The sequence below is a fragment of the Lampetra planeri genome, chromosome 54 (genome assembly GCF_965212315.1).
Source record: "Lampetra planeri chromosome 54, kcLamPlan1.2.h2, whole genome shotgun sequence".
Taxonomy (NCBI): Eukaryota; Metazoa; Chordata; class Hyperoartia; order Petromyzontiformes; family Petromyzontidae; genus Lampetra; species Lampetra planeri.
In genome coordinates, this window is record NC_136160.1 from 2,708,954 (window position 1) to 2,729,930 (window position 20,977).

At 48.5% G+C, this 20,977-nt stretch overlaps 1 protein-coding gene across 3 annotated transcripts in view; it reads left to right on the forward strand.

The window, feature by feature from the left end:
• Positions 1–20,661, forward strand: part of CTDP1 (CTD phosphatase subunit 1) — a 30,266-nt gene extending 9,605 nt beyond the window's left edge. For 2 of the 3 annotated variants that reach the window (XM_078617765.1, XM_078617767.1), the window contains exons 6-16: positions 565–655; positions 779–939; positions 1,660–2,627; positions 3,309–3,582; positions 4,648–4,788; positions 5,297–5,438; positions 7,301–7,645; positions 8,652–8,778; positions 9,025–9,296; positions 9,576–9,626; positions 11,761–20,661. In XM_078617765.1, coding sequence (XP_078473891.1) covers positions 565–655; positions 779–939; positions 1,660–2,627; positions 3,309–3,582; positions 4,648–4,788; positions 5,297–5,438; positions 7,301–7,645; positions 8,652–8,778; positions 9,025–9,296; positions 9,576–9,626; positions 11,761–11,887 — 2,699 coding nt within the window. In that variant the 3' untranslated portion in view covers positions 11,888–20,661. The remainder of the gene's footprint in view (positions 1–564; positions 656–778; positions 940–1,659; positions 2,628–3,308; positions 3,583–4,647; positions 4,789–5,296; positions 5,439–7,300; positions 7,646–8,651; positions 8,779–9,024; positions 9,297–9,575; positions 9,627–11,760) is intronic. The other variant, XM_078617766.1, reaches the window with a different exon arrangement.
• Positions 20,662–20,977: the final 316 nt, after the last annotated feature.

Sequence of the window (20,977 nt, forward strand, 5' to 3'; positions counted from 1 at the left end):
CCCCCTGCACCTTGGATTAGCACAGGTGTTGGCTGCGTCCGGTGCGAGAGAAGTTCAACATACAAACATACTCTACAATCGCGTTGCACCACAACAGCAACTTTTACAATCACAGCCACTACACCAGCCAACGACTTCAACATTACAACTGCAACTCACCACAGTAATAATATATACATTTGGCTACATTATTACGTGGCCTAACCTCAAAAATCACATTTTGAATCGCAAATATTTTTGTTAAAATATTTGGTCTTCCTGCAGCAAATATCAGAACCTTGTGCTGTTATGTGCAGTGAAAACCTGTACCATGATTTGCCATAAAGGATCAGCCAGACAGAGTGCACACCACGTCTAGTTGGTGTAAAATGTGACTTTTAAATATATTTTAAAGCGTTGCATTTTCAATTTGATGGTCCCACTTTAACCACAAATAATTACGCGAAAGGTGCTTTACGTACGTCAAACATTTCACGAAAACAAATATACTTCTCCATCGTGTTACACTTCATGCTACCTTCCAACGGGTGAATGAAAGAATGCATTTGTTGCTCGTGACCGCAGGATTTTTGGATCCGGAGAAGAAGCTTTTTTCGCACAGAATCCTTTCCCGAGACGAGTGCATAGATCCCTACTGCAAAACCGGCAACCTCAAGTGAGTGATCCTGCCGGACAATTCATGCAAGCCATTTCCACGGTGACGTGAATGCGCACCTTTGCTTGCTGCACACGAGCATGCACCGTCGGTGAATGTGTATTTTATTTTTTCCTTGCGCAGAAACCTTTTTCCGTGCGGTGACTCGATGGTGTGCATCATCGATGACCGCGAAGATGTGTGGAGGTCGGCGCCCAATCTGATTGCCGTGCGGAAGTACGTTTACTTCCAGGGCACCGGCGACATCAACGCACCGCCGGGCTCGCGCGAGGCTCAGCGCAGGGGTACGTCCCTTCCTGCACGCATGCGCAGCGTTACGCCGCACGAGCGTGGACCCACATTGTTGCAGATCCAATCGATTTTTTTTGTTTGTTTGAAAAAGCCCACAAAATTAGTTTTGAGTGTATGGTTGGTCTTTGCGTTTTTGTGGCCAGCTGGTCCAGAAAGGTTAAGAACCACTCGCTTAGGAGATGACAACACAGAACCAACTCTTTTTTTGTACTCTCAGTTGCCTCTTATCCACACTGAGTGGCATCAACTTTCTCACATGCCCTGCTGCTGGTCTCTGATTCGGATTAGTCACATGGCAGTCACGCACATTTCCGTTTTCAGGATAATGCACGGATTCCCGAACGCTGAACTCCATTACCCCTCCTGCAATGTAGGCTTTGCTATGTTTATCATGAGTGGGATGCGTGCAATGTGTCTGAGACATAAACCATCATCACGCAAAATCCGGTCATCCTCGCAGCAGCGGCTTTTGGCTGGCCGTTTTTATGAGTTTGTGTTTGTTCACACAATGTGCTTACTACCGAGGTGCTGGGTAGTAAGCAGTACAATTTCTGCAGCCACCATACTTAGTATTTTTGCATTGCGATACTGAGAAGACAACCAGCAGCCCTGCATGGTTCTAACACCACCACAATGCATCACACTCGCCAAAACAACATAGTTCAAAAGTCAACTCTTTGTTTACGTGCAAATTTGTTTTCAATTCTCTCCAGGAAATAACGTTGCCAAGGTTACCCCGGAGAGTTCTTCTCAGGCATCGGCAGAGTCGCCTAACGCGGTTTCCTCGCGCGGCCCTGCGGAACGCGCCCCGGAGCGGCTCGCCAAATGCCCCCCGGCCGCCGAAACCGACGGTTCGGGAAAAGCGACGGCGGTGGCGGCGGCGGACTCGCGGCTCAAACCCGCGGCGGACAGGGCCCCGGCTGCTCCGACCAACAACGGCACGGGCCGGTGCGGCGGTGCGAAGGACGCCACGTTCAGGGACGGCGCCAAGGAACCGGTGACGGCCGGATCGACGGTGACGGACGACGGCACCGCGGCAGCTTCGTTGAAGGAGGAGGAGGAGGAATCGAAAGCGGGCGCGAATGTGGCGGACGTGGGAGCCGAGCCCAGGCAGAACAACGAGAAGCGGGGCGACGCGGGCAGCGGCGCGCAGGCCGACCTGGACTTTGATTTGTCGAGCGACAGTGACTCTCCATCGTCGCCCTCCGCCGCGCTGAAGGAAGAGAGCGAGGCGGTGGCGCCCCCGACGCATGGCGGCGGCGACGACGATGTGAGGACGTTGAAGGCGGACGTGAAGGCGGACGCGAAGGTGGACGTGAAGGTGGACGTGAAGGCGGACGCGAAGACGGACGCGAAGGTGGACGCCGTGCGCTTGGACGCGGAGATGGCGGCACCGCTGTGCGGCGGCGTCCGGAGCGGGCGTGACGCCGCCAAGGAGGAGGAGGCGGGGGGCGGGGAGGAGCGCCTGGGCGAAGCCGCGGGGCCTTGTGTTCCGGCGTGCGAGCCCGAGGTGGTGGGTGAGAACGGTGGCGGTGGCGGCGGTGGTGCCGGTGGCGGCGTCGAGACGCGACACGACACCGTGGACATCGCGTCGCAGAACACGGAGCAGTCGGGCATCACCGAGGGGGAGTCCTTTGAGCCTGAATTCGACGTTGAGGAGGAGGAGGGGAAGGCCCACGAGGTACGGAGGTGACGTAGCATCAAAGTAGTGCGGCGCCTACTACTACTATGGGGTGGCTTCGTGAGGCTCATATTGGCTCGTACTGAGCCATATAATGCTGTGTTTGAATTAGGGTTGTTTAAAATATTTAATGCACGACTGGTAAATTTTACGTAGAAAAAAATCTGGTCGGATATCGGTTAACGGTTTGTCTCATAAGGAACGCAACATTTTTTTCCTTTTTTTACTGGAAATACAAAGGGAGCTGCCGTGTTGTTATGATCAGTGCCCTGGACTTGCGATCCATAGGTCACTGGTTTGTTTCTATCTCCTTGCATCGCACTTTAAACAACGGGGTCCGGTTGTTTTTAATGCGGTTGATAAAAAGCGCCCTTGTGCTACACAACGTGGGAAGCCTCCCCAAAATCTATAGGGCAGTGTTCTTCACTAATCTTCAGAGGGGGTGGGGCACTTACGCCGATGAGGCATCACCAGGTGTGACGACCGCTACACATTTGAAACAATTGGGGTCGAAAGCATGACGATGATAGGGGGTGTTTTCACATTGGGGGGGGCGGGTTCCTCACGTCAGGGGTCGCACTAAAAGCCACCAGGAGCCGCCAGCCGCCCCGCGGGCCTTGCAGTGAAGAGCACTGCCGTAGGGGAAGAAACGAAATAAACTTGGCGACCTTTCGCTGGCAGGGCGCGGCGGCGGCGGTGGTGGTGGTGGAAGCCGCCGCTGAGGTGGACGATAAGGAGGAGGACGACTACCTGCTGCACCTGGAGGAGGTGCTGTCGCGCGTGCACGCGATGTTCTACGTGCAGCAGGACCGCTGGCAGCAGCAGCAGCAGCAGGGGGGGGGGCGGCAGGGAGAGAGCGAACCGGCGGGGGCGGTGGTCGAGCCGGATTTGCGCTCCGTCGTGCCGGAGCTACGCCGCTCCGTGCTGCGTGGGGTCGTCGTCGTCTTCAGTGGAGGTTTCATTCTTTCATCTAAAATATATATATATAGGTCCCATAGATATATCGCCTTTCAGATGACAATTTGGTCCATGCCACGGTGTAATGGTAAGCACTCTTGACCTATGACCTTACGGCCAGTATATTGTAACACGATTAACATTTGTGCTGATTTCTCATGCACTGATGTAACGGTAGCCTCGACTGGTCACTGATCGGCACGGAGGGGACTTTGTCCTAGCTTGTGAACAGTGATGTTCTTTTTTCGTTTTCCATAATTCGAAAAAAACCACGGCACACCTTGGACTTCACCGCGCCGGTGTACCGGTTGCGAAGCACTGCACTGGAGCGCCCAGTTTAATCCCCAAACGCAGGATCTCAGTGGTGTCAGCTTGGCACAGCCTGAACTACCCAGCCATGGATTGTTAATATATATTGAAATATTGTTTGCCAGGTATGGCCCATTGAGCTATGCAGCTCTTTTTCAGAATCGGCCTGGCCACAAACAATTGCTCAACGAAGTGGCTTATTGTCATGTGCAAATGTATAGCAGCCAAATACTCAACGTGTAATGTTGATTCTAAACGTGGAGGGAAGAACCGGAGGACCCGGAGAAGAATCCACGCAATTACGGGAAGAGAGAGAGAGAGAACACGCAAACGCTAAATATTCAACAGGTGTCAGGGTCGGGATCGAACCCACGACCTACTGCATACCAGGCGAGGTAGTTAACATATCCTAGCCACCGTGATGATGATGAAAGAGAGACACGCAAACTCCAAATATACAGCAACAGGCGTCAGGGTCGGGATCGAACCCACGACCTACTGCATACCAGGCGAGGTAGTTCACATCTCCTAGTGACCGTGATGATGAGAGAGAGACACGCAAACTCCAAATATACAGCAGCAGGCGTCAGGGTCAGGATCGAACCCACGACCTACTGCATACCAGGCGAGGTAGTTAACATCTCGCCACCGCGACGCTCTTATAGAGCGCCCAACGAGAGCAGCTCCCGGATCGGTCAACAACGGCCGAAGGGTGCCGTAGGTGCTCATACCGCGCGCGGTGTCTCTCCGCCAGTGTTTCCGACGAACTGCCCGGCGGACCGCACGCGCGAATACCGGGTGGCCTCTGCGCTGGGAGCCATCGTCAGTTCCAGCCTGGTGCTGGATGCCAGCGGCGCTCAGTGCGCCACCACGCATCTCGTCGCTGCTAAGGCCGGTGGGTGTGGGCGATAGCGGCTGTCGCAGGGCGGTCCTTCGACTAGCACCTCCGATCGGCACGGTTGGCCGTGTACGGTGCGAAAGGAGTTCAACATACACGCATGTACACTTGTGGAGTAAGGCATCAGTGGGCAGGGTGATGGGGCAGTGTGAACACTTGCGGCCGTCTGGAACGCTCTTCCGGTATTAGGAAGCCACCGGAGCTATCCACTTTTAAATCATCGAGATTGAAAACGAATTTATTTAGAACTCCTTTTTGTGTTTAGTTTGTTGTCCTTCACCCGCACGTCCGATTAGCACGGTTGGCTACGTACGGTGCGAATGAAGTTCATCATACATACAACAAGAACCTAGGTTGGATTCCTGACTCGGGTGCCTAACTGCATATTCTTCCCCTATTCTGCACGGCTTTCTTCCGCTGTACCTCCGGCTTCCCTCCCACCTCCAAAAGCATACGGAAACGTAAATTGATGTTGGACAAACACATCCGACTCTGCGTTGCTCAGGCACGGACAAGGTGCGGCGAGCGCTGGAGTCGCGGCGCGTCCGTGTGGTGACGCCCGATTGGCTGTGGGCCTGCGCCGATCGCTGGGACCACGTCGAGGAGTGCCTCTTCACACTCACCGAGGGGTACACGCGCACGCACAGGTACCACCCCCCCCCCCCCCAGCCTTTGCTTGCACAACACGCGTGTGGAGCAGAGGTCGCAACCGGGTACCCAATACCCGTACCCTACCCGATACCCGGCTACCCGTACCCAGCCGGGTACGGGTAGCCGTTTGCGACCCTGGTGCGGCCGGGTACGGGTAAGGAATCAAAACCCGTTTGCGACCTCTGGTGTGGAGTCTTGCATGTCCGTACGTTGAACTTTTTTCGCACTGTACTTAGCCAACCGTGTTAATCGGAGATGCTGCAGGGATGGAGCTCGTACATTGGCCCTCCTGCAAGCAGAGTCGGTGATCGGGAGTTGTTTGAACGGACTTCAAAATATATTTCCGTGGTTTTAATGGTCAGTAACCATAGCTGGTAATCGTGTTTCATGACCATTGCAAAGTCATATTAATTCGCTTTTTAGTCGCCGTATGAATGAATTGATAGCGGTAATGTTTTTGCACTGTGGAAGGAACTGAGTGCCTCAGGGAACTATGATGCCCTTGGTCACATCACTGAGCCATCACACGCACTTGTGATTAAGATGAGCAAGTTGGAATTTAAACACAAATCATCCTTGAGCAGAACGGAGATGCTATCATGTTTCTGCTTCGCTCGTGAAAATAAGTTCATAACCACACGATCCATGCATTGAATCATTCGTGTTCCAAATAATGTCCCGTACATAATGTTCATGCGACCACAAGGCCTGTAGATTAGTGCAACTATAGATTCTTGAGCGGTGACGTGTTGCGTTTTCTGCTAGTTGCAGAGGTTCAAGGGTCGAATCAGCAGGCCGCCCTGGTTAATACTGTTGGTGTATTAACCATAATAGGACACATCTGCTTCATTGCAGACATTCAAGACTCTGTGATGTCATTCGAAGAAGAGTAGGTCATGTGTGGCTGCATCATGTTTCACATTTGCAAGATTAAAAAAATTATTTGCTAATTATTTCATTGTGAAACACTTCCCAATCGTCAGCCCCTGACTATGAAAACGTATCGGGACCCTCTTGAAAACTCGATGAGGATTTCCAGGGTAGACAAGCGTTGTAATACACACACCGCAATAAAAAAAGATGATAATATGCGAGTTGAAGCATGACCCCTGCTGAATTGTGATATTTCCTCGAGTTGTGGATGTCGGGAATTGATACATCCCTAATCACTCGCGTAGCAGTTGGGAAGAGGCTCGCCGTGATATGGCGATACTACAAAATCTCGTATAATTCAAGATCAGCGGAACTGTAACATTTTTTCAAAATATAGTCTTGTGATAAGCATTGCTCATTGAATTTTTAAAAAAAATATTTCATTCCTCTCAAGCCACGTAGATAGAAAAAGAATAAAATATCACGACGTTTCGATCGCAACACAAGCAATCGTCATCGGGTGAAGAAGTAGCGATATTTTTTCACCTATCTACGTGGCTTGACCAAAATACCCAAAGAATATGAATTACTGCAGTCACGAAAGCTTTAAGTCAAGATTTAGTGATTCGTGCTTGTAATTTAGTTGTTGTGTAACTGGCAGTAGCATGTGCGTTAAACACAGTATGGATTGTAAGTTTACAATGCGTATAAGTCTCGTGGCAGGCTTATGTCGAGTGAATTGCAGTTGTGGTACTGCTCAGTTATTCTTATTCAAACCGGAGGTACATTAAAGCACGAGACCATGACGGAAAACGTCAAGTCCAATTACAAAGTTACGAGAAACTCGAAATATGAAAACACGATATCTTGATAACCCTCGTATTGTGAAATGCAATATTTCTGATTCAACAACATAACAATACAAATAATAATACGTACAACACTCCCCCCTCACCGTCTCCCCACCGCGGTGGCCTCCTGACAGGAGCAGCAGCCCAGCGACGTACACGGAGGCGGGCGCCAGTGACGGCGCCCGCCACGCTCTGCTGCATCCCACCCCCATGCACCCGCGGGGCAGCACGGCGCCGGCACCGCCCGAGGCGCGCGTGTACGACCCCGTCACGGGGCGCCTGCTGAGGAAGGGCAGCGTCCAGTCGTGCGCGCCAGGAGCCAGCAGCTGGCAAGGGCAGCAGCAGCAGCAGCAGCGGAAGGAGCGGCAGGAGCGGCAGGAACGGCAACTGCTGCAGCAGAAGCAGCAACAGCAGCAGGTGCCCAGTATAACGCCGGCGCCTGCCGGGGGCCTGGGGCATGACGACCATTCGCCTTTCAGGTACGAGAGTGCTGCTGCTGCTGCCCAGCGCTAAGACGCCAGTCGGGGTGTTGAACCGGTTTCCGCGTCATGAAAGAAAGGCTCGGGTATCAATAAGACTTCGAGTAGTTACGAATGTAGACGTTAGCGTCGCGGATTGTCCGTCGTGGGTTTTGAGCTTCGTGAGAAAGTCAGGAGCGCCGTCATGGTTTTCAAGTTGCGTCACTGCATTGACATGTTCAAAACACGAGAGTGGCGTCGTAGTGACCCACGATCCATCAACTCTAATTAGTGTTGTTGTGGATGATGAGGATCATTATCATTATCAGCCACGGTCAATTATCATCAACCGTGCTATACGAAGGCCTCCCCAAGCCTCCGCCTCTCACGATCCTGCGACGTGATAAGCCACCCAGCGTCTGCACGTTCAATTCCTTTCATGACTCCATCTCCTCGGTGGACGTTTTCTCAGACGCATTACATTCCTCGGCTGACAATCCATTATCATTCTGATGATGTTGTGGATGATGTGCTTTTTGATGCCTGGCCCGCGCGTTGGTAGTAACGCCGCGGCAGAAATTACCGGGTCGCTATGGCAGCTCAACCGGTGCCGCGGTGGCGAGATGTTAACTACCTCGCCTAGCGTACAGGAGGTCGTGAGTTCGATCCCAACCCTGACGCCGGTGTATTTGGAGTTGCCATGTTCTCCCCGTGGTCGTGTGGATGTTTCTCCGGGTCCTCCAGTTTTTTCCCCCCCACATTTAGAATCAACATGCTTTCAGAATATTTGGCCGCTATAAATGTCCGCGCGATAAGCCGTTCCGTTGACCGATTAATTGTGGTTACGTCGCTTCTGAAAAAGAGCTCTGAGGCTCAGTGGGCCTTACCTTGTAAAATAAAAGAATAGTTTAATTGCTCCGTCGTTCTCTACGCAAACTTGCTCAGTGGCGAACAAATCCTGTGTATCCCCCGACGCATGCAGACTCTGTACCACCCGTTCCTCTGCTCGCTGCCTCGTTGCACACAGGTGCCTGAGCCAGCAGCAAGTGAGGGATGCTCCTGAGGGGAGTCGGAGGCAGAGGCAGCCCAGCATGTCGGAGGCCCTGCCGCTCTACACCCTGTCCAAGGACGACCTGGACAGCATGGACAAGGAAGTGAGTCAACCTCTCATACGCCCCCCCCCCCCCACGCTCCAAGCCGTGGATTTGAACTCTCAACCTTTTGCTCGTGAGCCGCTCGCTCGACCGTTTAGTCACCAGACGCCGACCTTAATGGCACAAAGGCTACCAGGAGCTGCCTCTCGCTGTTGTGGCTCGGGCATCGTAACCCTTCGCCGCTGTGACCAACCGAGCCACCTCCCTTGAGGGCTACCCATCTCAGCGATGCATTGTGGTGGCCAGGTGGATGACATCCTTGGGGAGGAGAGCGACGGGGAGGAGGAGGAGGAGCAGGAGGAAGAGGTGGAGGAGGAAGAAGAGGAGGAGACGGCGGAGAAGGCGGAGGTTGCTGGAGGGAGCTCTGCCCGTAGCGGTGCCCCCTCTGTGCCCGAGATGGAGGTGGAGCGGGGGGCCGGAGGCAGGGCCCCCCCGCAAAGCAAGGAGGAGCTGGGGACGCTCATCGAAAGGCCCCCTTCGTCATCGAGCGGCGGCAGCCTTGAAGGCAGCGTCCCGCGGTGATGAGCGCCTGGCAGCGTGAGGCCCAAAGTGGTTTCACGGACACCAGCATCCTCTCTCCTACTGTTCACATCGTCGTGATCTCACCAGCGTCAACTCGTCTCACGCTTATTATCATTTGGCAGTCACTCAGCGTCATCTCCACTAACGTTATTGTCATTTCACAGTCACCCAGCGTCTTCTGCCATTCGCGTTATCATCTTTTTTAAAATTGTCGGCAGCATCATCCGCATTCACATAATGACGAGGGTTGCTCTTTTTGGAATGGTCATTTGCAGTGTGACGTTCACGGCTGTGGTGCGAGAAAGAAACGATAAGTCCGTGGAAAGGTAATGGGATAAGGTGGGGGGGGGGGGGCGGGGTAAGTTACGTGCAAACTTTTTCTTGGCTAGTTTTCAACAACAAATAAGCGAGCAAATGAAAAGCAGTACAAGTGAGGCAGACATTACACCGACTAAGCATGTGGCAAAGGTTGTTCGGGTGAGACACATACAATTATACAAATAACCTTGAATTGAAGCGTGTCCCCTGATTGGGACAATTGCTTTAATTGTCGGGGGGTGGGTGGGTTGGGGGGAGTGGTGGTATGAGCCAGATTCATATTTAGTAAATGTGATGAATCACATCCCGTCGCTGGAGGCCAGATTAGCTGACTCACATCTGCTGTCATTTTTGCTCATGCTTAATTTGTTCTGGTGATAGATGCTTTTTTTTTTGTATCAAGTTTGAGTTTTCTCGGTAGCTCATCATCTCCTGCAGAAAGTTAGGTCGTGGGCTCCGATTATTTTAATTAGGCGTCATAGCAAGGGGCTAATGAGCCGAGTGCCCTTTCCAATCGAACTTGGCATGGAAGTGTTGACTAGAGTGAAATCGGTTTAAAGTGTGCACCATGGGTACAGTGTTGCACAAGCATTAGTGGAGGTGGTGGTATTTGGATTCTTGTCACGTACTTGGTAGGGACGCTGCCATGGTGTAATGCAGTGGTTCTTAACCTGGCGTGCATGCACCCGCTGGGGGTGCGAGATGTCCCTTCTGGGCGCGTGAGACATGGCCAGATTAAATTTCGATTTAAAGCTTTCGTGACTGCAGGGATTCATCTTCTTGGTTCTTTCGGTAAAGTCACGTAGAAGGGAAATAATAAAATAATAAAAATAAAACATAACAAAATAATTCTCACGACGTTTCGGCCACAACGCAAGCAGCCGTCCTCAGGTGAAGAACAGGTCTGTCGGGAAGACAGGTGAAGAACAGGTCTGTCGGGAAGACAGCGTCTGAATGAAACGTCGTGAGAATTATTTTATTATGTTTTATTTTTATTATTTTATTATTTCCCTTCTACGTGACTTTACCGAAAGAACCAAGAAGATGGCCAGATTGGTTTAGAAGGTAAATTCATCGAAACACATTAAACACGGGTATGTAGGTACGACTACTTTGTTTCATAACGCCTATGTGTTTATTAACATTGCACATTGTTTAACGAATGAGAACCAAAGCGGTGCAAGGCAGCAGTAAAAATTAAGAACCACTGGGTTAATGGTTGGCACATTTCACACTGGACTTGCAATCTAGAAGAGGTCACCGGTTTTGGTGTATCGTGCGCGGCAGTTGAAACAATGCGGGTCCCGAGTAGCGGGCTCAATTGGGAAGTATTCTCACCCTCTTCCAAGATGATTGAGCAGCGTGGGAGAGTTGGTAAATATACCCTCTGCTGGAGGGGAGGGGGGGGAGGCCCTTACTGCTAACAGCGGTGTGAGCGATTTAATTGCAGGGCTGCATCTTTATCTTTACCTATGCAGTACTTGGTAAGGCACCGTGGAATAATGATGTCATGAAAGGCGCAATAATAAAAATATGTACGATTATCTTGGCATCACCGGTGTTATTTTTAAAACTGCAGCATCATCCATCAGCATCAGTGTCGTTAATGGTAGTGTCAGCATCATCTCCATTATCGTAATCGTCAGCAGCAGGAGCCGTACCAATGGCGTTGCCAGTAGTGCTGGCATTCTTGTGTTTATCAGCGGCATATTCTTACTTTTATCGTGGAGTTGGCATCATTTTCCGCATTGTCACCATCGTAAACATCGCATCGCTCACCATTGCTTCACGCAGTGGTGCACAATCACAAATCACGATAACCTAACTTTTATCAATAGCATTGCCCCAAAGTGGAAATATACATTTGGCATTTGAGGCAATTAAGTTGGCGGTTCACAGGCATGTGCCACCACACACCAAATACACAAAAAAATACATGAGTTGTCATATAAGTTGGTTCATCCTAGGCTGTCCCTCCTTACTAGATCACATCTGCTCAGCCACATGCGCAAGCAGTTGCGGACACTGTGTCATCCGCCACGTGGCGTGGATTCGACGGGCAGGTGACATCGCTGCTGTGTGCACGCAACGAGAACCGCCCGTGTGTGTGTGTGCGTGCGTGCGTGTGTTCGCGCGCAACAGAGGACACAAGCGCAGGAGAGATGAGAGCGAGGAGGAGGAGGAGGAAGAAGAGGAGCTGGAGGGAAGCAGCTCGGAAGCAGACGAGATGGCAGCTGCTCTCGATGCCGAGCTTGATAACTTCATGTGACGTCCCCTGTACTTGGGCGCGTCACCCACGCGTGTGCGAGGGTGAAGATGCGGGGACACGCACGGCCAGCGGTGTGTGGGTGTGTACCTATTCGTGTCTTGTCAGCGGCGGAGCGAACGGACGTGGGCGAGTAGCGTATCGGTGATACTGTGGACTACTTTTGGGTAAGCAGCTCGCCACTGAAACGCACCGCGCACGTTTGCCCGCTGTTGCACACGGACGTTGACCGAACGACGCACGCGTGCACGCGGCTACACTTTCACAAACGCGTCTGACAGTGAAAATGCGGAGGTGACCAGGCTGAGATGAGGAAAAATATAGCGACTACGAAATATAGAGATGACCAAGCTGAGACCAGGACACACCGTCACACTTTTTTTCCGGACATGTAAAAAAATTGCAATATGCCCACCTCTGTTGTGGCTGAGCAACCCTTTTTCTTTTAAGTGACTGCAAGCGCGAGGATGGAAGTTTTCTCCCATGAACATTTTCTGTTCATCATGTACTCGCGGTACACCCTACACAAATTGTTAAAACCTCTCCAAATAAAAACCCTGGCCGATCCGACGCGACACTAGTGGTTGCCTATGTGCAACCACGTCCGGATAGATTCGTGTCGGAGGCTCATCAATTTTTCTGGAAGCGATACGGCAGAACTAAAATAGTAACTCGGAACAAAAAATTTCAGGGAACGGCCCCGATGAGGTTTGTTGCAGAGGCCTGCGAGTTTCCAGCAGGAATTCTCTCGTAGACGCACTGATTTGTGGCGCACGCACGTGAAATACTGCAGTCGTAGTGATGTTGTGATTTGGCCGGTACTGCCCCAGTTTATAAATGCGATTGTAAATATTGGATGGGGCAGCACGAATCAGATTACAGAAAATGTGCGTACAAAAAAGCCACCCCCCTTCCCCGCCCCCAATATTCGAGAGTCAGTTTCTTTAAAGTAAAAAAAAAAATTGGTGGATTGTCGTTAGGTGTTTTTTGCGGCGAAGTGTTTCCGATATCTCCGGCTCTTTTTGTCATCCAGTGTTGGTGGATCGCTTGGAGATGGGAAGCGCGTCATGATCCGTGGTGAGATTGTTTTGCGCGGGGGTTTAGCTGAACGAAGCGGGGTGTGTGACCCGCTTGATGAGCGGCGGTTGGCATCTCTTAAACGAGTGTTTTTTGTACGGCTCATGGATAGTTGATTCGGCCTTTGCTCCACGTATAAACGTCGAAGGGATAAGGGTTTTAAAATGAGGCCAGCGCGCTAATATTCTTAAGCTGTGGGCGTTGTGGATAGAGTTTTAAGGGAAATGTCAAAAAACCTACAGGGCAAAACGCTGCAATATAGAGACATGGGAGAAGAAACGGAGAAGTTTAACAACTGATTCGTCTTTTGTTGGAATGAACGATGAGATGTAACCCACAAAAGCGTCGCAATGGACACATTTTCCACATTTTAATGTCGCGTCTGTCCTTTATGCAGTAAATTTGTTAACCTTTATAGCAGAGTTTTATTTTTTTCATGATAAAGATTTTCAAAATAAATTAAATTGTTCAAATGAATGAGGCCGTTTTTTTTTTTTTACAGATTTTACCAATTCTTATAAGTGCACTACAATGCAAAAAGCTGAATTTGCAAAAAAATATGAACACCGTTCCAATCTGATAACATGTTTTTATAAGTCCATCCTTACGGCATGTGGTCCCTTAACTGGCTTAACAAGTCTTGGTCTTAGAACAGACATCGTTTTAAGTATGATAGTAATGTCTTACCTTGCCAATTTGTAACCAAAGTCTTTAAATCTAACCTTGTGAGCAAAAAAATTGATTTTACGGATTCTGTACAACAAAGCATGTAGGATGTAGTCTTACGATTGCATGTTAGGGTCTTTACCACTAGCATCTGGCAGTTCACCAGCATATTGTTCAAGCAAGGCTGACTGCTGATGAGACATTGTATGTCGAAACCGGTCCAGAGTTTTCTCATATTGAATATTGAAATTGTGCATGACCAGAAGGCTTTGTAGCTGATGGGATGTAAAAAAAAAAAACTTATTTTTTTACGTGGAGAGATAAATATATGAAGGAGACGACGTATTGTGTGCTTATTTATTTTGTTACTAATATTTTCCACGCCGCTGATGATTATTTTGTAATAAATAATGGATCGTTTAGCGTACCGTTGGAATTCTTTGGGCCGTTAAAGTGTGATTGTCAGTTTGTTCATTTTACCCTTTTCCTTCAATTGCATTCAAATTGTGGAACCCCAAAAATTAAGTTATCTCGTTGAGCTAGGTGAGAACTGGAGAGTCTAGAGGATGGCATCATTTACAAGTTTGACCCGGGCATTATTTTGCCAGTAGGGTATTTGCTATGTACGGTCCGAATTTAGTCATTTGTAGGTCGACTTTAAAGGCTGGTGAAATGGGACCGCAGGTGTAACACACTGGGGATTCCCCCCCCTCCCACCTCTGCATCCATCAGAGATGCACATCCATTGGGGGAATGGCTGTGCAGGGTGCCACAGTGGTGAGATGTTAACTACCCCGCCTGGTATGGAGGAGGTTGTGGGTTCGATCCCGACCCTGACGCCTGTTGTATATTTGGAGCTTGCGTGTCTCTTCTCCCGTGGTTGCGTGGATTTTTCTCCGGGTTATTCCCTCTGCATTTAGAATCATGCGTTTTAGAGTATTCGGCAGCCATAAATGTCCACGTAAGGCACTTCGTTTAGCTGTCATTTGTGATCAGGTCAATTCTGAAAAGAGCGATATAGCCCAGTAGTCCTTACCTGCTAACATAAAAAAAATTTGAATAGTTTAAATTCACAACATTTTACGGAATGAACCCGGAAGCGGTGTCGCAGATCCACTAGGAAGCCACTGCACGTGGCTGCTTCTGCCGTGTGGAAGAGTGAGTATGTAAATATCTGATTATTAAGCTTTCGGCTGAAGTATATTTTCGAGAAACATTTGTTTAAGCAAGCAAATTTGACCGGTTTCGTCAATTTTGGTCTTCATCAGTTGAGTCGGGCTGAGAGAGTGGAATTGAAAGATTGCGACAGTCACAATTTTGGAGTCGTGCGATTTATTCAACATTGCCGTGAATATAGTGGCCTCTAGTGGCTGCAGGGGTCACGCAAACCCATTGCGTATACCACATTAATTGAAAAACTGATTCTTTCGTGCACTATTGGATTTGTGTGTCGAGTACTTAATCAATATTGATGATTCGTTATTGATTTTGTCGGTTCGGGCATGCAATGATCTCTGCCAAATTTTAGGCACCAGTAAGACCTTGTACCACCACCAGACATCCAGACTAATGAAATCACCACGTGGTGTACGTGCGTTTAACGCACCAATTGTTTTGGCTCACGTGGTCAGTTGACCAATTAATTTGACACAATGATGAACGACCGAGTGTTCTGCTGGTAGAGCTTAATGCAATCAGAGATGACCAGGCTGAGACTATGAAACACACAGAGATGACCAGGCTGAGACTATGAAACACTCAGAGATGACCAGGCTGAGACTATGAAACACTCAGAGATGACCAGGCTGGGACTATGAAACACTCAGAGATGACCAGGCTGAGACTATGAAACACAGAGATGACCAGGCTGGGACTATGAAACACACAGAGATGACCAGACTGAGACTATGAAACACACAGAGATGACCAGGCTGGGACTATGAAACACAGAGATGACCAGGCTGGGACTATGAAACACACAGAGATGACCAGACTGAGACTATGAAACACTCAGAGATGACCAGGCTGGGACTATGAAACACACAGAGATGACCAGACTGAGACTATGAAACACTCAGAGATGACCAGACTGAGACTATGAAACACACAGAGATGACCAGACTGAGACTATGAAACACTCAGAGATGACCAGACTGAGACTATGAAACACTCAGAGATGACCAGGCTGGGACTATGAAACACACAGAGATGACCAGGCTGAGACTATGAAACACACAGAGATGACCAGGCTGAGACTATGAAACACTCAGAGATGACCAGGCTGAGACTATGAAACACAGAGATGACCAGGCTGAGACTATGAAACACACAGAGATGACCAGGCTGGGACTATGAAACACACAGAGATGACCAGGCTGAGACTATGAAACACACAGAGATGACCAGGCTGAGACTATGAAACACTCAGAGATGACCAGGCTGAGACTATGAAACACTCAGAGATGACCAGACTGACACTATGAAACACACAGAGATGACCAGGCTGGGATGATGAAACACTCAGAGATGACCAGACTGAGACTATGAAACACTCAAGAGATGACCAGACTGACACTATGAAACACTCAGAGATGACCAGACTGACACTATGAAACACACAGAGATGACCAGCCTGAGACCATGAAACAGACCGCGCGCGTGAGGTCACAGGGTGAGTATTCCCAAACTCGTACTCTGGATCTCAGAAGCTGCTGGCCTCGGTTTTCATCGAGCCTCGTTCACATGCAGATGCATTGGCAGGGGAACTCGCCTTTTTCCTTCATGGCATCACTCCCAACATGTGCAACCCTTTTGTCGATCCACTGCTAGATGAGGACCGCTCCACGCTGTTCGGTTCGTGAAGGGCGGGGGCGGGCGGGGAGGTTATTGTCCATGCTTCACCCAGCTGGTCGGTGCGGGTTTCGGTGGAGGTGAGGAGCGCGCACGTTTGTGGAGTGTCGTGCGGCGCAACAACAAATCGATGTTGCTGCACGTGCCCTTTGCAGACCACCTCGCTTCACAGTGGCCTGTGTTAAATGTGGGACACGTGGGACACGTGGTACACGTGGTACACGTGGTGCACGTGGTGCACGTGGTACACGTGCGGTGATCGTCCAAGCAGGCAGGCTCTCAAGCCTGTTGAGCTTCTGAGACCTCAAGAGTTTGCGGTGAATTCTGGGTGATTTTTTTTCTGCATTGTAACTCTAACCGGTCTTGTTTTTTTCTAAACCACCGAGACTTCAAACCAGGGCTGTGTACAGTTTGATTCTTTAGAAAGAATATATATTGGCGCTCTATCAGGAAATGTATTTATAACTGAGCCGATATATATATTTATATTTAATCATATGTAATATTTCAACTTTGGTCCTGAATGTTTTTGTAAACCGACCTGAATTCTTACTGTTTTTCCACGTGTCATGCATCCAGTTCAAGTGATTTAACATCACATCGTCTCACCAATAGTGTCTCTCTATAAGGAGGGAATATATCTGGAGATGTTTTATTGTTGAGTAATGCGAGGGCTACTGTTTAATTAACCGGTGGATTGATAATACGGTGTTTTATTTATCCAGGAAAGCCTCGCTGATTCTCAAGGCTCAATTTCAGGACGGTCCCACATTGGGACATTTGACCAATTAAACTTTTTTCATTGGGGTTTTTTTTTCACCACCCCACTCGGGAGGAAGAGGGAATATAAAGGAGATACCCCACTTCAAACGAGGGAATAGCGCTCAAGGGTTCAAGCGGACTTGTTCACAAACCCGCTTTGGTTCCTGCCACAGGTTTGAACCATTACAGAAAGCTGTATTATCCACAAACCCTCGGCTCCAAATTGTCGGCCGTGAGACTAGCCCTCGGCAAGGTAAGGTAATTTACCCTTTTTACCGGGTAAAAGGGTAAAGGTGTCACCATGCCAAGGGGTAAAGGGTAGGGTAAAGGTAGACTCGTTGCTTTTTACCTTTTACCTTACCTGCTAAAGGGTAAAAGGTAGGGTATAGTGATTGTATTGTGGTAAGGTAAAAGGTAGGGTAAAGGTAGGCTCGTTGCTTTTTACCTTTTACCTTACCTGCTAAAGGGTAAAAGGTAGGGTAGAGTGATTGTATTGTGGCAAGGTAAAAGGTAGGGTAAAGGTAGGCTCGTTGCTTTTTACCTTTTACCTTACCTGCTAAAGGGTAAAAGGTAGGGTATAGTGATTGTATTGTGGTAAGGTAAAAGGTAGGGTAAAGGTAGACTCGTTGCTTTTTACCTTTTACCTTACCTGCTAAAGGGTAAAAGGTAGGGTAGAGTGATTGTATTGTGGTAAGGTAAAAGGTAGGGTAAAGTTAGGCTCGTTGTTTTTACACTTTTATCTTACCTTGCCGAGGCCTACGTGAGACATATACCAGCATAACAGCCACGTTAAGAGTGAGATCATTGCCGCGGTGCATTGCGTACGTTATATTTTTGTTACACAGACCTGTGGCTCGTTTTCTTGCCTGTCAAAGATCAGTTGCCCCACGCTTCGCGTAAACATTGCGCCCCCTTCCTCGTGAGCCGACGAGTGAAAATTGCCCCCACTCAAGCACCGGCTTCTTCTCCGTTAAGAACAACCGGCGCAACGTAGCAACGCGGCGATCGTTTTCACCGTGTCCAGAGGGACGATGGTAAGGGCGCTGCGGCCGTCTCTTGGCCCCCGTTTCGTTACGCGCCACATCGGTCCTCGCTCGCGACATTTGAAATTTCCGACGCCAAAAAACAAGTGAAGCCTCGAGAAAGTCGATTCGCCCCAAGCTGTTGTGCCGCAGCCAACCGCGCGCTTTCGTTTTCTTGGTTCTTTCGGTAAAGTCACGTAGAATGGAAATAATAAAATAATACAAATAAAACATAATAAAATAATTCTCACGACGTTGCGGCCACAAACGCAAGCAGCCGTCCTCAGGTGGAGAAACAGGTCTGTCGAGAAGACAGAGTCTGAATGACACACCCCAGGCTTCTCGACAGACCTGTTCTCCACCTGAGGACGGCTGCTTGCGTTGTGGCCGAAACGTCGTGAGAATTATTTTATTATGTTTTATTATTTTATTACTTCCATTCTACGTGACTTTACCGAAAGAACCAAGAAGATGAATCCCTGCAGTCACGTAAGCTTTAAATCGAAATTTAACGATTTCGTTGTGAACCGTAAAATACGTGGGGTGGCGGTATTCGCGAATCGGCAAGAGTTCCACGTGACGGCCCTCCGCGATCCGGCCACGTGCAGAGGGACGCACGGAATCGGTCGGGGGGGGGAGTTTTATATAAATGAAAGTGTATCGTAACGAATCTCCTGTTTGTCGAAGCGGCGGGGATAGTTTCCTTAAGCGTTTGACGTTGACATGACTCCTGGATGTTTTAAGCTGGATTTGTACACCTTTTAAAATCGATTTTGTCCTGTAATTATTTTTTTCTCTCTCATATAACAAAAAATAACCCCGTGTATTGTACAAGATAAACATTGTGAGCTTTTCCTGAAAGATGTCATGGGATGTTGTAAATCAGTTTTTTTTAGGAACCTATTAATGCAAAGCACTGCAACGCTTATGTCTGGCTTAAACTTTCAATTCGTCTTTAACTGAACCAGTTTGCGTGTGCGACGTTACAGTGCCGCCGTGGCAAACGTGTGTGGGCTCATTAACCAGCTGTGTGAAGTGGACATTAAGGACCACGTGGCATTTTCGGAAAAGGGGAAGCCTTTGCCAGCGTTCATATCCAGTGGCGGCTCTTGACATGTCCACTAGGTGGGGCTGTCGTGAGTGACCTTTGAAAAGATGGTGTTCTATCTTGATTTTTCGATTTAAAGCTTTCGTGACTGCAGGGATTCATCTTCTTGGTTCTTTCGGTAAAGTCACGTAGAAGGGAAATAATAAAATAATAAAACATCATAAAATAAAAATGCTCACGACGTTTCGGCCACAACACAAGCAGCCGTCCTCAGGGGACGCTGTCTTTCCGACAGCTCTGTTTCTTCACCTGAGGACGGCCGCTTGTGTTGTGGCCGAAACGTCGTGAGAATTTTTATTTTATTATGTTAGAATTTTATGATTGAATTATTTCGCTTCTACGTGACTTTACCGAAAGAACCAAGAAGATGATATAACTTTCTTATCCACCAACGGTAGGCATTTATAAACAATACGAAACAAAATAACAAAGCACTCAAATTGACTCTCAAGTCCACACTGCACAACCCCCTCGACACTGCCAAAAGCCTAGAGCGTGTAGGCCGTCAGCTGCTGCTCTATTTGCACGGTGCCACCCCCCAGCGTTGTAACGCCGTCTCTTATTACATCCACTGGCACCTTTTTCACTGCCCTGAAATGGGTCTCAAACGGCGTGGCTAAAATGCGAAGCTAATCGATTAGTTGCCGGTCCTCGGCGATATGAATCACATCACTGAGGACCAGGACCTCAACTGAAACCAAAAATGTACAAACTGTGTAGAGCCATCTACAATTACATTCAACGATATCGTAGGTAGAAGACTCCCCAATTGTCTTGTGAGTCGATGCAAGTTTGCCTGTTTTGACATCTTTCTGGAAAAGGCATGTTTTGGGGTGTGCGGTGTTGAAAATCGTCATGACGCCAATTGTGCATGCATTTTGCCCCCTGTCAGAAAAAAGTTAATGAACAGGGCAAAAAAATGTAACATCTTGGATTATAATCTACAGTAAGGGTTGATTTGGATGTGTTCAGATGTTGAGGGTTTATAGCATTATAGCATTGTTAACAAGGCTTTAAAATGTTTTATATTTTTGATCAGTCGGTGAAAGTGTAAAAATGTTGAGAATGTTTGTACAGTCTATGGCCCACTCTTGCTGCACGTTATAGGAAGACTGAATTTTAAGAGCTACGAGTGTAAATTAGCGATTTGTTAAGGCTGTGGATATTCTTAGTTTGGTATTTTTCTTACTGCACAAATAGGTTTATATAGTTGCTTTTGTACATTAATGATTTTCTCTCTCCAAAAAGTGATGACGTTTATACAAAAACAAATAAAAGTTTTTTTTGTATGACACCTTTGTTATGCTTTTTTTTACAATTGTGAAATTGTGTACTGAGCTCTGTAAATCCACGCGACCACGGGAGAGACACTGCAAACTCCAAACACTAATTCAAGAGATGAGCTTAGTTGCAGCGATACGAAATTAAATTATCCGCATTTGTTTAAATGTTGAACAGCTGATGCAATTGAGCTGGAAGTCGGATTTGTTTGAAAGACTATAATCAGAATCCAAATATTTATACTGGAGGAATCCGATGAGCGAAAAAGTTCTTTTTTTCATCATAATTTTTTCTGTCTACGTGACTTTACCAAAATAACCATAGAGT